This window comes from Lampris incognitus, chromosome 2 (assembly GCF_029633865.1).
Source record: "Lampris incognitus isolate fLamInc1 chromosome 2, fLamInc1.hap2, whole genome shotgun sequence".
Taxonomy (NCBI): Eukaryota; Metazoa; Chordata; class Actinopteri; order Lampriformes; family Lampridae; genus Lampris; species Lampris incognitus.
In genome coordinates, this window is record NC_079212.1 from 12,461,294 (window position 1) to 12,474,698 (window position 13,405).

The window sequence follows — 13,405 nt, forward strand, 5'->3', positions numbered from 1 at the left end:
GTGTTTCTGTTATACATGATCATCGTATCGCCACAGGCAAATTGGCATATGACTCTGATTCTTGCACCCTTTACTATTGGTTACTCGTAAATGTTGCAGTGTGGAAATTCAAGCAGATTTTGACTATTGTATTCATTTTAAGTTGCTGTTAAAGTGTGCTGGCTTTGTGTCTACAATAGAATGCATTAAAGTACATTGGAGCAGAGGCACGACCGAGGCATGTGCACTATGGCACAAACAAGAACTGATTCCATGTACTCAAACCCGTACCAAAGATCTGTTCTCACTTTCATTCTCCTGCAGAGATTGGGACTGAGCGGGCCTGTTTCAGAGACATGTCGTCCTTCCCCGAGACCAAGGCAGAAAAGTACGTCAACAAGATCAAAGGGAAGAAGTTCTTGCAGTACAACCGCCTGCAGCTTTCTAGGATCTACCCCAGAGGCCAGAGGCTGGACTCCTCCAACTATGACCCGCTGCCCATGTGGCTCTGTGGATCCCAGCTGGTGGCGCTCAACTTTCAGACCGCAGGTAGGGTTCAACCCTTCTTCAGGGTATCAAATGCTACAAGGAATGGTTTAACTTGAGTCCGTGTTCAGCCAACTAGACGATTCACTCCTTTAAAAACTTATGCAAAATTCGAATTTCTACCTCCTTGCTCCCTTATTCGTGCCTCAATTTCTCCTCTGTTTAGACAAACCCATGCAGATGAACCAGGCGCTTTTCATGCTAAATGGGAGGAGCGGCTATGTTCTCCAACCCCCTATCATGAGGGACGAAAACTTTGACCCCTTCGACAGACACACACTACGAGGCGTGGAGCCAGTCACGTTACAGATAGAGGTAGACATAGGATTTTACCAATGCCTCTAACACATACTTCATGCCCATCTGTATATATGGCTATTTTTTTATTTGTGTGTGTTGGTGTGGAGTGATGATGTACCAACTCTCTTCTGTTCATTTTGGCCTGCAGGTACTGGGCGCCCGTCACCTGCCCAAGCACGGACGTGGCATTGTGTGTCCACTTATAGAGATTGAGGTCTGTGGGGCAGAGTATGACAGTGCCAAGCAGAAGACCGACTCGGAAGGTGAGTTTATTCTGTTTGGCTAGTACTAAAGCAAACTGTACCAAATATCAAGGAATGGGTAGTTACAAGCAACCTAGTGGACACGTCCAAGTCCATGTGACTTCCTGTCTGGTCTTAGAAAAACAGGAAGTTATCCACACAATTAACCCATGAGTTGGACGGCAGTGGGGAAATTATTGCATAGTAAGAACACAGTTTTGTAGCAGTCTTCATAAAATGGTTTCAGCCAAGAAATCAATTATAGCAAAGAGGAATAATACCTCTGTGGTTTTGCCATAGTTGTGTCTTTATGCACGCTCAATAATCCAGGTAAGAAAATCAAAGAAAGTTGAATGAGTTCATCTGGACACAATATTTATTGAGAGAGAAAGTGAGGAAATGTTTCTCTCTCAATAAACGTGTCCAGATGAGCTCATTCAACTTTCTTTGATAGTTGTGTTGTGTTCATTTTGAGTGTACAAGTACATTTGTGTGTTGCTGTGTGCTGTGCGGGGATATACAGTGCCTATAAAAAGTATTCACCCCCTTGGAAGATTTTTATGTTTTATTGTTTTACAACATTGAATCACAATGGATTTAATTTGACTTTTGTGATGCTGATCAACAGAAAAACACTCTTTCATGTCAAAGTGAAAACAGATCGCTACAAAGTGTTTTAAATCGATTACAAATACAAAACACAAAATAACTGATTGTATAACTATTCACCCCCTTTAAGGTGACTCACCTAAATCATGATTGGTGCAGCCAGTTGGTTTTAAATGTCACCTGTGTGCAGTCAAGGTGTTTCAAGTGATTGTAGTATAGATACACCTGTATCTGGAAGGTCCAGTCATTGGTGAGTCAGTATACTGGCAAAAACTGCACCGTGAAGACAGAAGACCACTACAAGCAACTCAGTGAAAACGTTATCGAAAAGCACAAGTCAGGGGATGGATACAAGAACATTTCCAAGTCACTGAATATCCCTTGGACTACAGTTAAATCAATTACTCAGAAATGGAAAGAAAATGGCACAGCCGTAAATCTGCCTAGAGCAGGCCACCCTCAAAAACTGAGTAACCATGCAAGAAGGGGACTAGAGAGGCCACCAACAGACTAGGACTCCGTTGAAGCAGTTACAAGCTTCAGTGGCTGAGATATAGGAGAGGCTGTGCATACAACAACTGTTGCCCTGGTTCTTCACCAGTTGCAGCTTTATGAGAATGAGAAAGCCACTATTAAAAATAAAAACTCGCATGAAATCTAGGCTAGAGTTTGCCCAAAGGCATGTGGAAGATTCTGAAGTCAAGTAGAAGAAGGTTCTATGGTTTGATGAGACCAAAATTGAGTTTTTTGGCCATCAGACTAGATGCTATTATCGGCGTGAACTAAACACTGCACATCATCATAAACACACCATCCCCACCTTGAAGCATGGTGGTGGCAGCATCATGCTGTGGGGATGCTTCTCTGCAGCAGACCCTGGAAGGCTTGTGAAGGTAGAGGGTAATATGAATGCAGCAAAATACAGGGAAATCTCGGAGGAAAACCTGATACAATCTGCAAGAAAATTGTGACTTGGGAGATTTCTTTTCTAGCAAGAGAATGACCCCAAGCATACAGCCAAAGCTGCACACGAATGGTTTAAAAACAACAATGTTAATGTCCTGTAGTGGTTGAGTCAGAGTCCAGACCTCAATTCAATTGAGAATTTGTGGCTGGACTTGAAAAAGGCTGTTCACTCATAATCACCATGCAACCTCACAGAGCGTGGGCAGTTTAGCAAAGAAGAATGGGGAAAAATTGCAGTGTCCTGATGTTCAAAGCTAATAGAGACCTGTCCACACAGGCTCAAGGCTGTAATGTGCATCTACTAAATACTTGAAGGGGGTGAATACTTATGCAATCAATTATTTTGTGCTTAATAATTATAATAAATTTAGACCAATTTGTAGAAATGTGTTCTATGTCGTACGTGCTCTGCCCTCTAATGGGCTTCATTATTAGTTTACCCCATCTAGGCTCCACCTCGGCACCTGAGAAAGATCTTTGCACTCACTGTCCAGTTAGGTGGTAGGAGCTACACAGCACCCCATCCCCTATAAAACCCCTAATTCTCCGTTGCTCGTCTCCCGTTTTCCACTCAGCCACTTGAGCCACACATCTTCTGTGAGTTTTTTTCCCGTCACCGTCCAGTGTCACAGCTTCAAATATAATATGTCTACTGTTTCCTCCAAGACCTGCTCCACTTGTGCCGCTCAGATGTCGCTTCTGGACACGCACCCCTCCTTCTTCGTCTGCCTCGTTTGGTGGAACCAGGGGGAGTTCGAGACCTGCCTTGCTCTCCCCTAGGATCAGTGTGAGAGTCGACAGAAGTTTACTGAGTCCATCTGCTTTTCCCACGCGAAGAGGCGGTGGCCTGCTCAAAACCTTGGGACAGGTACAACAAGGAGGATGACCATTGTGTCTACGAGGAGGACCCAGCTTCCCTCTTCCTTGATGTGGAGCTGCCGGTGGCACATCACTATCCGTTTGATGACCTGCACAGCCTGTTTGCCTCGGCTGCTGAAAGGATGGGAACCCCGCTTCCGCCTGCTCCGACCTCCTCTGCTCCCTGGGATGACTTCACTGTTAGCTTCTGCACTTAGACATGTGGTAGGCCTTGTACACATGTGGTGTGCCCCAAGATGGCACCTCTCTTTCACTATGTGTAGTGTGAGTGGACTTCTCTGTTCAACGTCAAACCCTCAGCTGTAGCCTACCATCCCTACTGGTCCGTGGAGGGCTGGGAGTGGGACAAGGGAATGCCACCAATAGAGGATGCAGTCAGGGTCTGCCTCCTCTCCTCAGCTTCCCTCTGGCCAGGAGGTCGGCAGTCACTCCCCAATGAGTGGGACCAAGTGACAGCCAACTTCTTTGACTGTAGCTTCACAGGTGCCTCCCAGGTGGTGGCACTGGCTAGCAACTTAACCTTCGTTGCAGGGTCCCTTGACAAGCTCACCCGATGAGCATAGTGAGCTGTCACTGACGGAGATCACTGGGGTCCAGATGACAGCCGTTACCATCCTCCAGCTGTTTCAAGCCTTTGCCATCAATGGTGGTCGCGCCATGTGCATGGTGCAGCTGGTCTACAGGCATCTGGCTGGGCCTCATTCTCAGGAAGCTAATGTGGCTAACTGAAGCCAGTTGGCGCGATTAGCCACCAGAGGCACCAATGTGGCTAACCGCACCTTGTTTGTTTCTAGGGTTGCCAACCGTTCCTTAAAATAAGGAATCGTTCCTTATTATATAATATATACACTCACTGGCCACGTTATTAGGTACACCTTGCTAGTACCGGGTTGGACCCCCTTTTGCCTTCAGAACTGCCTTAATCCTTCGTGGCATAGGTTCAACAAGGTACTGGAAACATTCCTCAGAGAGTTTGGTCCATATTGACATGATAGCATCACTCAGTTGCTGCAGATTTGTCGGCTGCACATCCATGATGCGAATCTCCCGGTCAACCACATCCCAAAGGTGCTCTATTGGATTGAGATCTGGTGACTGTGGAGGCCATTTGAGTACGGTGAACTCATTGTCATGTTCAAGAAACCAGTCTGAGATGATTCGAGCTTTATGACATGGTGCGTTATCCTGCTGGAAGTAGCCATCAGAAGATGGGAACACTGTGGTCATAAAGGGATGGACATGGTCAGCAACAATACTCAGGTAGGCTGTGGCATTGACACGATGCTCAATTGGTACTAAGGGGCCCAAAGTGTGCCAAGAAAATATCCCCCACACCATTACACCACCACCACCAGCCTGAACCGTTGATACAAGGCAGGACGGATCCATGCTTTCATGTTGTTGACGCCAAATTCTGACCCTACCATCCGAATGTCACAGCAGAAATCGAGACTCATCAGACCAGGCAACGTTTTTCCAATCTTCTATTGTCCAATTTTGGTGAGCCTGTGCGAATTGTAGCCTCAGTTTCCTGTTCTTAGCTGACAGGAGTGGCACCCAGTGTGGTCTTCTGCTGCTGTAGCCCATCTGCCTCAAGGTTCGACGTGTTGTGCGTTCAGAGATGCTCTTCTGCATACCTCGGTTGTAATGAGTGGTTATTTGAGTTACTGTTGCCTTTCTATCAGCTCGAACCAGTCTGGCCATTCTCCTCTGACCTCTGGCATCAGCAAGGCATTTTCGCCCACAGAACTGCCGCTCACCGGATATTTTCTCTTCTTCGGACCATTCTCTGTAAACCCTAGAGATGGTTGTGCGTGAAAATTCCAGTAGATCAGCAGTTTCTGAAATACTCAGACCAGCCCGTCTGGCACCAACAACCATGCCACGTTCAAAGTCACTTAAATCACCTTTCTGCCCCATTCTGATGCTCGGTTTGAACTGCAGCAGATCGTCTTCACCATGTCTACATGCCTAAATGCATTGAGTTGCTGCCATGTGATTGGCTGATTAGAAATTTGCGTTAACGAGCAGTTGGACAGGTGTGCCTAATAAAGTGGCCGGTGAGTATATATATATATATATATATATATATATATATATATATATATATATATATATATATAATATATATGTGTGTGTGTATGTGTGTATAGTGTAAGGCATATTATATTTGTTATGCCCGCACCGCCCCGTCCAGCCAACCTTCGTCCCTGTCCCCTGTTCCGTATTTCCATTTCAAGGAGTTGGCAACCCTACTTGTTTCTGATGCTAGCACTGACAGTTTTGAGAGGCGCCCCAACTGGGCTGGAGGGAATGTTTCCCCCTTCCTCCTCACATGAGACAAATAAGCGGCTGGCGGTGCAAACTGCCCACACTTCCCCAGCCTCCACTCCTCATTTACTAGAAGCTAATGCAGCTAACTGCAGCTTATCTGCACCATTAGCTATCGAAGGCATTAATGTGGCTAACCGCAACTTGTTAGCCTCATCGGTGGCTAGTAAGGCTAATTTAACTACCCGTGGCTGGCTAGCTCCATTGGTGTCTGGGAGGGCTAATGAAACTAACTGCAGCCTGCTGCTTTCTTCTAAAACTAATAGACTTTCTTTTCACTTTGGTTGAGACGTTAACCTCCGCCGTTCCTTAACGTGCACATCCCGAGTTGGAAGTGCAAGTGCGAGGGGCGCCGCTCATGGCTATTCTACCTTGAGCAATTCTATCTCAGCCCACAGCAGTGCTCCCACAGAAACAGAGCGCCCCTCCCCTCCTCCTCCTGCCCCTCCAGTCAACAAACGTCTCAAGTTTGAGCCGTTAACTCTTCTCAGGCCTGTAGATGGCTACTGCCATTACTGTCCCACCACTGCCATTACTGTCCCACCACTTACCAGTGACATCAGTCGTGAGGGCTGTGCACAGGTAATCCCATCTGCCCTTGCGGTCCTGGACAAATATGGCAATCAAAACAAGATGGCTATACTAGAGCAGCTTCCCGGACGAGCTAGCCCACTGCCTATTAAGGTGAGTTTATCTCCTGCTACATCTGTGCACATTGATACTGACTTACACTTTGTTTCTTGGCCCGGCCCCGGCACTAACCTCTTAACGTCATTCCCTTTGACTGGCTGATTGGAGGATGAAATGACAAAAGCAGCTAAGTCATTGTTGGCGTTAGCTGCTTGTCATCCCTTTCAGCCAGGACTCCCCATCCGCCCCCTCCACAACAGGATGGAGGGGGCGGGTGGGCCCATTCTAATTCCCTGCTGAACCTCTTGTGCTGCCGCTTACGGATCGTTACCTGACGTGGGTGCAGCTATGTGGCCCTCTACCCATCTGACTAAGCAGAACACTAAGGAAGGGCTTTGCATTACAGTTTTGCCGGCAACCTCCTCTTTTCGGCAGCATACTTCAGACCTCTCTCTTGACTCCTGCCAAGAAGGTGACATTGGAGGAGGAAATAACTGCACTCCTCCCCTAGGGAACCATAAGAACAATTCTCTAGTCAGAGGCGTGGAAGGGCTTCTTTCACCATATTTTCTGGTTCCCAAGAAACCAGGGGGCATAAGACCAATTTTGGGCCTGTGTGTCCTGAATGGCTACATTGCTTGAAGGCTGTTCCCTATGCTGATGTTGGAGTTGCTTTTGGAATGCATCTGGCCAGAAAAGCATGATATCCATAGACCTGTCTTATGTGTATTTCTACATCCCCATACTGCTGTGTCACAGGAAGTTCCTTTGTTTTGTGATGGGAGAATCGAACTATTAATAATCCTGTCTCCGGTTCGGATACTCCCTGACTCCGTTCACATTCTCCAAATGTGTGGAGTAGGCGCTGGAGCTGCTCAGGACAAAAGGGGTGAGAGTTTTGACGTACATTGACAACTAGCTGATTTTTGTTGCATCAGGGCAGGAAGTGGAAGCCTATACACTCCCACGCTTTGACAGCGTGCCTGTTTAGAGTAGCATGTGGAAGCATTTTTGCGGCTGACTCGACGTGTGAGATCCTCGGTCGTGGTGCCAACAGGGAGTGTTATGTCACTCCTCGGGATGATGTCAGCAGCGCACCCAGTGGTGCGCCTGTGGCTGCTACAAATGAGGAATCTGCATCATTGGTTAGCGCTACTTTGGCTGAACCCAAACACAGACAAACAGTGTGAGCTCCTCATCCCCACACTAGCGTGGAGAGATATGAGTTTGGGAGTCGGGACTCACCCGGCTGTCTCCACGAAGGGGTTTGGTTGAGGTGCATCCATCAGTACTTCCAGGTCTTCATAGATGCCTCGCTGGCTGGCTGGGGGAGGAACCTTGGCCAGGCCAATGTGGGGGGCACTTGATTGGGCTCTCCTCGCCACGTAAACCTTCTAGAGCTCACAGCAGTTCAGAAGGTGCTTCACCACTTTGCTCTTCAACTGAGAGGGAAGCACGTCATGGTGAGGTCAAATAACACCACTGTGATAGCTTACCTGATCAGACGGGGGTGTCAGCATGATGGTGTCCATCCTGACTTGGGCGTATCGCTGTCTCCGCTCCTTGAAAGTGTGCCACGTTCCAGGGTCTCTCAACATGGGGCAGACAGGATGTCCAGGGGGGTCCTGCACCAGGAAGAATGGAGCCTCTGCCCAGACATAGCCGAACAGATCTGGCGACAGTTTGGATGACCGGTAGTCAACCTGTTTGCAAGCAGGGAGAACGCCAAATGTCCCCTGTGGTTCTCTCTGAGAGCAACCGACACCCTTCCTTCAGGGGTTGACACATTAGACCACCCAGTGTGGACTCCCAGCGTGCTGTATGCCTTTCTGCCCCTGCGGCTGATCAGTAATAGTCCTGGCGCCAGAGAGCCTGGGCACGGTGATTCTCAAACCTAGTTCTGCTAAATGTGGCGGGTCTGTGGCTGGTCCCAGACCAGACTACAGCCCTGCAAAAGGCAGAAGGCCATAATTCTCTTGCATCTAATTCTGGGATGGTGTTTCATGGTTTGGAGGTCAAGAGGATGAGATTAAGCGACATGGGCCTCCCGGAAGCAGTTGTCATGACTATTTAGAATGCACGTGCCCTTTCTACCTCCAGGGCCTATACAACGCGCTGGTGGTTTTTTATGGACTGCTGCGAGGAGGCCAGGGACCTCAACCTGTGCTCTTGCCTTTTGCAGGATGTACTTGAGTTCCTACAGGACCTGTTTGATGGTGGCCACGCTGCTTCCATCCTGAGAGTGTTTGCAGCAGTGATTACAGCAGGCCATGATGGTTTTGGCCACTTCACTGTCAGTAGCCACTCCTTGGTTAAGTGCTTCCTGTTGGAGATCCGCAGGCTGAGGCCCCCTACTCGAGGCTTTGTTCCTCGGTGGGACCTGCAGACGGTTCTGGATGGTTTGACTGGTCTGCCTTTTTGAGCCACTAGGTCAGGCAGATTTGGAACTTTGGTCTATGAAGATGGCGCTTCTCTTGGCTCTTACTTCAGCATATGCATCTGTCAATGACGATAAGCGGTCAGTGGAACTGCGCCCCAAACCTTTCTTCTGGCCGAAGGCCATCACCTCCTCATTCAGGTCAAGGGTCATCCATCTGAGAGCATACTTTTCTCCTCACACTGACAAAGAGGAGGAACACCTCCACACCCTGTGCCCAGTGTGGCCACTTTGCTGTTATGTGGAGCGCATGGCGACTTTCAGGAAGTCCAACCAGCTGTTCGTCTGCCATGGCGGTTGGACTCAGGGGGCCCCTCTGTCTCTGCAGCGTCTCGCTCACTGGATTTGTGATGCAATCTGCAACAGTTATGATGCAATGGGCTGCCCCAGCCCAGTGGGGCTCAGGGTGCACTCTACTAGGGGCATTATGTCCTATGTAGCACAGGTGAGTGTCAGTGGAGGACATCTGTTTGGCAGCCAGCCTCCTGATCCTCTACCTCTACCTTTGTGCAGTCATATCTCAGGGACTTGACTGCTGACTCAGTGTCCCATTCGGTGCTTGGTGCAGGGTCTGGGGGTGCCTAGTCTGCAGCAGATTGAGGCGGTTGTTATGTCCAGCATTTGATTTGTTGTAATACAGTACGACACCCTCGGGGGGGATTCTCAACCGATGGACTGCTATTATGTATGTTACTGTTTTGGCTGGTGTCGGACTAGTGTCAGTCCGGGCCCAGCTGGGAGTACACTCATTCCTAACGACCTTTGCCTTAGGTTTAAACCAATAGTGATGCACGTTAGAGGGCGGAGCGCGTATGACATAGAAATAGTAGTTACCTGGTTGTAACTCCAGTTCTATGAGTACGTGTGTAGCCCTCTCACCACTAGCCCAGCTGGCTCCAGTCTTTGTTGCTGAGTTTCAAAGGGAGATGAGCAGCAGAGATGCAGGGGTTTTATAGGGAGTGGGGCGCTGTGTTGCTCCTACCACCTAATTGGGCGGTGAGTGCAAAGATCTTTCTTACGTGCTGAGGCAGAGCCTCGATGGGGTAAACCCGTTAGAGGGCTACGCACGTACTCATAGAATTGGAGTTACATTCAGGTAACTTATATTTTTCACTTTGACATGAGTCTTTCTGTTGATAAGTGTCAAAAAAGCCAAATTAAATCTACTGTGCCTCAGTGTTGTAAAACAATAAAACATATAAACTTCCAAGGGGGTGAATACTTTTATATATATATATATATATATATATATATAAATGTTTTTAACCATGTCCCTCTGCTCCTCTGTTTTGCATCTATTTTCCCCCCGTCTCTAGCTGATAATGGTCTGAACCCTACTTGGCCGCGGAAGCCATTTTGCTTCACGGTGTGCAACTCTGCCTTTGCCTTCCTGCGCTTTGTGGTGTATGAGATTGACATGTTCAATGACCAAAACTTCCTGGCTCAGGCCACTTTCCCCATCAGCAGTCTTAAGACAGGTATGTGCCGCTCGCGGAACAGGTTGAGGATAGATTATGTCCATTCACATAATAAAATTCTCAAATGAACAAATACTATTAAATCCTTTAACAAAAAAAATCTCCCTACATATTCTGTCAGTAACCGTCTGTTCAGCAGCAGTGTTGCTCAACCTTTTGTCTCTGTGTGGTGTCAGGTTACCGGTCAGTCCCCCTTAAAAACAGCTACAATGAGGATCTGGAGCTGGCCTCTCTGTTGGTCCACATGGACATCATAAGGGGCAGGGTAAGCTTTTTGCTGTGTGCACACACACTCAATTTACAGAGCTGGATTTTTTTTTTTTAACCTGATGTTTCTCTTCCCCTTTATACTGCCATTAGGATGAAAATGGAGAGGTTCTGAGCCCATTCCTGGGGGCAGGACCCTCAGCTGTGTCGATGGTTGCTCAGGCAGGGCGGGAGCGTCTGGCGGACTCGACGTCCTCGACCTCCTCCAACATGTCTCCGTTGATCCAGTCCCCAGCCCAGGCTATGTCCTACAGGGGTAGGGAGGGCTCCTTCGAAGCCCGCTACCAGTCCCCTCTAGATGACTTCAGGGTGTCCCAAGAGGCACTGCTGGACCACATGGACCCACAAAACAGAAGGTAGGTTTGGGTTTGGGTGTGGGTGGGAAATAGAAGGGTTCAGTTTTAGATTTGGGTATTGGTCATCATGCTTCAGTTTCAGATTGCTCGTGTGAGCGAGCTGTGTGTAGAAGACTCTCTGAGTTCTCTGTTCTTTTTCTCCATCCCAGGATGATGCGGAGGACCAGAGTGGGCGGAGAGAACCGCGTGTAGGTCCAGACCAATCACGGCGTGTTTCCGTGGCGCAGCCCCCCCTCCCCCCACCTACCATCATCCCTACCTCTCCTTTCCCAGTCACCTCTTCACGTACCGATGATGTCACTGACTGCTGTGAACACTTGTTTCCATGGAAACGCCCACCACCGCTTTGGCCTACATTTCAGGCAGCTCCCCCGCCCTCCAATTTCCACCTGCCTCTCTCTCTCCCCCATTCCCACCCCGGGCTCCTGTCCACCCGCCTGAAGACGGAGCGGTTTCGGACGTGGGGGCGGGGTTGGTGCCGAGGGGAAGCTGTTGGTTGTGGACAGGAAGGAGAAGCGGACAAACACAAGGAGAGCAAAAACAAGGCTGTGAGAAGTTCCAGCCTGAAACTAGAAGTCTGTGGGATGTTTTTGTTTTTTGTTTTCCTCCCCTGTTTTCTGTTGTGGCTCTGAGGTGAAGCGCAACAGTTTGCTTAGTTGAGAGGCAAAGAAGACGGGAGAAAACGAGAGCCATGAAAGGAATCCGTTTAAAACCGATTCCCGGGTTAAAGGTGTTGAGTTTCTTTGCTCCTCTGTTTGGCGTAATTGAGTATAAATATATTTATTCCTGCTGTGCTGTCAGCCAGAGAACAGCAGCAGCCGACCTGCTCTCAAAGAGCTCCTGTCTCTGTTTTTAATTATTATGATTATTTAAACTTTTAACCATTCATAATGTGATTTCATTTTCATATATATATATGTGTGTGTGTGTGTGTGTGTGTGTGTGTGTAAAACACGAGGGCTCTCCAGCAGTTTTGTTTCTTCTTTGCGCTTTGTAGAGGAGCTCATGCCTCCAGCCTAACACACACACACACAAACACACAAACACACAAATCCTGGAGTGACTTGGTTTTCTTGGAAGCATCAGGAGGAAGTCGTTAACCTGTTTGTGTTGGACGCGGCTCAAGAGCAGGCAGCATCATATGCTCCGTCTGCACGCACATGCCATCTCAACAAGGATTTTTTTTTATTTTGTTTTTTTTGTTTTTTTGTTTTGTTTTTATTTTTTTTAAACTTTCACATTGCTCACTGACATTCCGAAAACTGCGCGTCATTCCGTTTCGTGCGTTGCCAGTGCCGTTACCGGGCCGAGCCCGCACATCCATAACTCTAACTTTATGGCTCACTAAAGAGCTTGAACTCCTTAAGATCCTGTCCTTAGGGTTCGCTAACCCCCCCCTCCCTCCCTCCCTCCCTCCCCCCCTCCCTCCCCCCCCTCCCCCTCCCCCAGCGTGTGACGTAGCGGGACCGCGGCTGACTTGTGGTCCGAGGGCGGACGATAATCCCGCTTTAGGAAAATCCCTGTCCCCGTTTCCGCCGCGGAGTCCAGCGGCGTGTTTACTGCGAGGTTAGCCGGGACGGTCCTGCGCCGTTACTCTTCTATTTTTATTGAAGAAGTAATTAATGTCCCCCCCCCCCCCCCCGCTCTGATGTCCACAGGGCTACATGGTTTTAATGATTTTAATAATCCCTATTAATTTGCCACATATTGTCATCACAGTCACGGTTGTCAAATCGTGCTCGTTAGTCTTAATGATTTGGGGACAAAGTAATTATTCAGCCGCTCTTTCAGCTCCAGTGGACATTCAGAATATGTCCCATTGTTTTTATTTTTCCAGTATTTGAAAATGGCAGTCCGGTGACTGCTGGGATAGGCGCCCCCGTGACCCCGAGAGCAGGATAGGCGGTGTGGATAATGAATGAATGAGTATTTGAAAGAAAAGACTTGTGTAAAATTCTCGATGTACAGTTACACCCAGGTGATAAGAGCAGTCGTCGATTCCAAATATATATGTGAGTGTTTTCTCGGAAATGTCTTAATGTTGTTTTCCTTTCAGTGTCGCGTTTTTAAGGCAGCCATGGCCCTCTTGTACACAGTTTTGATTTGTTCAGCGTGATTATCCCCCGTAACAGCCAAAGCCATACGACGTTAACGATGCTCATGGGTGCCGTTATGCAGATTTTAACCCGGTGAATGTTCTGGTTCTGACGGACGTCTCTGTTAAAAGCGGCTTTGAGGCCCAGCAGGCCCGGCGAGTACCGGGTTTTCCGAGGGGGTCTTTTGTGTTAAAATGTGAATTTAGGAAGGTAATGTGAGGAGAGCGGGACGGGTAGCCAGATGAAATATGGTATTGTTTAGCCGACAGTGACCAAATGAGGGGGTTTG

General features: G+C 48.3%; 1 protein-coding gene across 2 annotated transcripts in view; it reads left to right on the plus strand.

Annotated features, from left to right (window-relative positions):
* plcg1 (phospholipase C, gamma 1) overlaps positions 1-12,424 on the plus strand; it is a 54,728-nt gene extending 42,304 nt beyond the window's left edge. For both annotated transcript variants that reach the window (XM_056302147.1, XM_056302146.1), the window contains exons 27-33: positions 304-528; positions 692-840; positions 974-1,088; positions 10,236-10,397; positions 10,574-10,662; positions 10,758-11,020; positions 11,170-12,424. In XM_056302147.1, coding sequence (XP_056158122.1) covers positions 304-528; positions 692-840; positions 974-1,088; positions 10,236-10,397; positions 10,574-10,662; positions 10,758-11,020; positions 11,170-11,212 — 1,046 coding nt within the window. In that variant the 3' untranslated portion in view covers positions 11,213-12,424. The remainder of the gene's footprint in view (positions 1-303; positions 529-691; positions 841-973; positions 1,089-10,235; positions 10,398-10,573; positions 10,663-10,757; positions 11,021-11,169) is intronic.
* Positions 12,425-13,405: the final 981 nt, after the last annotated feature.